This window comes from Eimeria mitis, genomic scaffold, assembly GCF_000499745.2.
Source record: "Eimeria mitis Houghton genomic scaffold, Emh_scaff6493, whole genome shotgun sequence".
NCBI lineage: Eukaryota > Apicomplexa > Conoidasida > Eucoccidiorida > Eimeriidae > Eimeria > Eimeria mitis.
In genome coordinates this window covers 1-2013 of record NW_013574650.1, presented here as the reverse complement: position 1 = coordinate 2013, position 2013 = coordinate 1, and the positions used below count along the sequence as shown (strand labels likewise).

The 2013-nt window shown below is 63.1% G+C and overlaps 1 protein-coding gene across 1 annotated transcript in view; it reads left to right on the top strand.

Moving 5' to 3' along the window:
* EMH_0087770 (uncharacterized protein) overlaps positions 1-1967 on the top strand; it is a gene marked incomplete at both ends in the record, with an annotated part of 2220 nt that extends 253 nt beyond the window's left edge. The window contains one exon of the mRNA XM_013501196.1: positions 3-1967. Coding sequence (XP_013356650.1) covers positions 3-1967 — 1965 coding nt within the window. The remainder of the gene's footprint in view (positions 1-2) is intronic.
* Positions 1968-2013: the final 46 nt, after the last annotated feature.

The window sequence follows — 2013 nt, the reverse complement described above, 5'->3', positions numbered from 1 at the left end:
CGGGGGGCCCCCCTCGGGGGGCCCCCCCTGGGGGCCCCCCTGGGGGGCCCCTTGGGGGGCCCCTGGGGCCCCCAACATCTGCGGGGGCCCCCATACAACCTGCTGACTGGGGGCCCCTGCTGCAGGGGGGAGGGCCTGCTGAGGCGCTCATAGCCAGACACGGCGACGAAGATACACACAACCTGCAGCAGCAGCAGCAGCAGCAGCAGCAGCAGCAACAGCAGCAGCAGCAGCAGCAGCAGCAGCAACCTGCAGCTACCCATAAACACCTTCCACTCTGCCCGCAGACATCCGCCCCTCAGCGCATGCAGCAGGAGACAGATCGCCACGCATACGAACAGCAGCAGCAGCAGCAGCAGCAACAGCAGCAGCAGCAGCAGCAGCAGCCGCAGCAGTTTGGAGGTATACACCAGCTGCAGCTGCAGCAACAGCTGCACCTCACTCCTGGCTGCCCTCAGGGGGCCCCTGCTCAGCCCCCAAGAGTTGAAGAGGGGGCCCCTGGGGGCCCCCCTGGGGGGCCCCCTGGGGGGGGCCCTGGGGGGGCCCCTGGGGGGGCCCCCGGGGGGCCCCCAGCGGCGGCTGTGGGGCCCCTGGTGGTGCAGAGGCACAGAGCGTCAACAGACCAGGCTGCTGCTACTGCTGCAGTGGTTGCTGCTGCTGCAGCAGCAGCAGATGCAGCAGCAGCAACGCGACCCGGTGAAGACAAGAGGGGGCCCCCACACAGTGAGGGGGCCCCCCCCGCAGCTGAGGCAACAGAAAGAAAGAGAAAGAGCACAGCGAGGGCCCCCGTGTCTTCTCGGCGTAAAGTTGCTGCTGCAGTCTGTCCCCAGCAGCAGCAACAGCAGCAGCAGCAGCAGCAGCAGCAACAGCAGCAGCAGAATCAGCAGCAGCTGCTGTGGCAGCAACCTGATATAGCTCTGCTGCTGCGGCAGCAGCAAACCATGCAGGGCCTCCCGGTTAGTGGGGGCGGGGGGGCCCCATCGCAGCAGCAGCAGCTGCTGATTCTGCAGCAGCTGCTGCAGCAGCAGCAGCTGCTGCAGCAGCAGCCACAGTGGCAGCTGCCGCTGCAGCAGCGGCAGCTGCTGCCTTCGCATGCACCGCAGGAGCAGCAGATTGGGGCGCATGTGCTGCCGCAGCAGCAGTCATCTGGGGCTCCTGCTGCTGCTGCTGATGCTGCAGCAGCAGCAGCAGCAACACCTGCCGCTGCTGCTGCTGCTGCTGCAGCAGCAGCACCGCAGCAGCAGCTGCAGCAGCTGCTGCAGCTGCACGAGGCTGCTGTGCATCTGCAGCAAAGAGAATTAGGTTTATCTATGCGCGAGCTGGAGGCCCTGTATCTCCCCCTGCTGTGGAACAAAAACAGCAGCAGCAGCAGCAGCAGCAGCAGCAGCAGCAGCAGCAGCAGCAGCAGCAGGTGGAGCACACCAATGAGGAGATATAGTTTTTATAAAGTAGTAAAGGGGGGGGCCCTGGGGGCCCTCGGTGAAGGGTGCTGGATGGTGTGGCCCGCAGAGAGACAGGACGCCAGCAGCCTGCGGCTGCAGCAGCAGCTGCAGCTGCTGCTTGCATGCACATACGGGGAGAAGAAGCAGCTGCTGCTGCTGCAGCATATATGGTGTACAGGCACAGATGCAGCAGCAGCAGCAGCAGCTACTACTACTACTCCTGCTCCTGCTCCTGCTGCTGCTCCTGCTGCAGCAGCAGCAGCAGCAGCAGCAGCAGCAGCAGCAGCACGAAAGACAACAGAAATAACAAATACTGCTATGCTGCTGCCGCCTCCCTGCTGCTTCTCCTGGGCAGCAAAAAAGAGAGGCATCCCTTTTGTATGGAAACGAATAGCAAGCGAGCAGCAGCAGCAGCAGCAGCAGATGTTGCTGCAGCAGCAGCAGCAGCAGCAGCAACAACTCCTGCTGCAGCAACACGGAATACAACACACACCATACTCAGCTGCCTTTCTTGATCCTTTCTAATTACCACCATATCTCTATCTTCTTTTATTCTGCAGCAGCAGCAGCA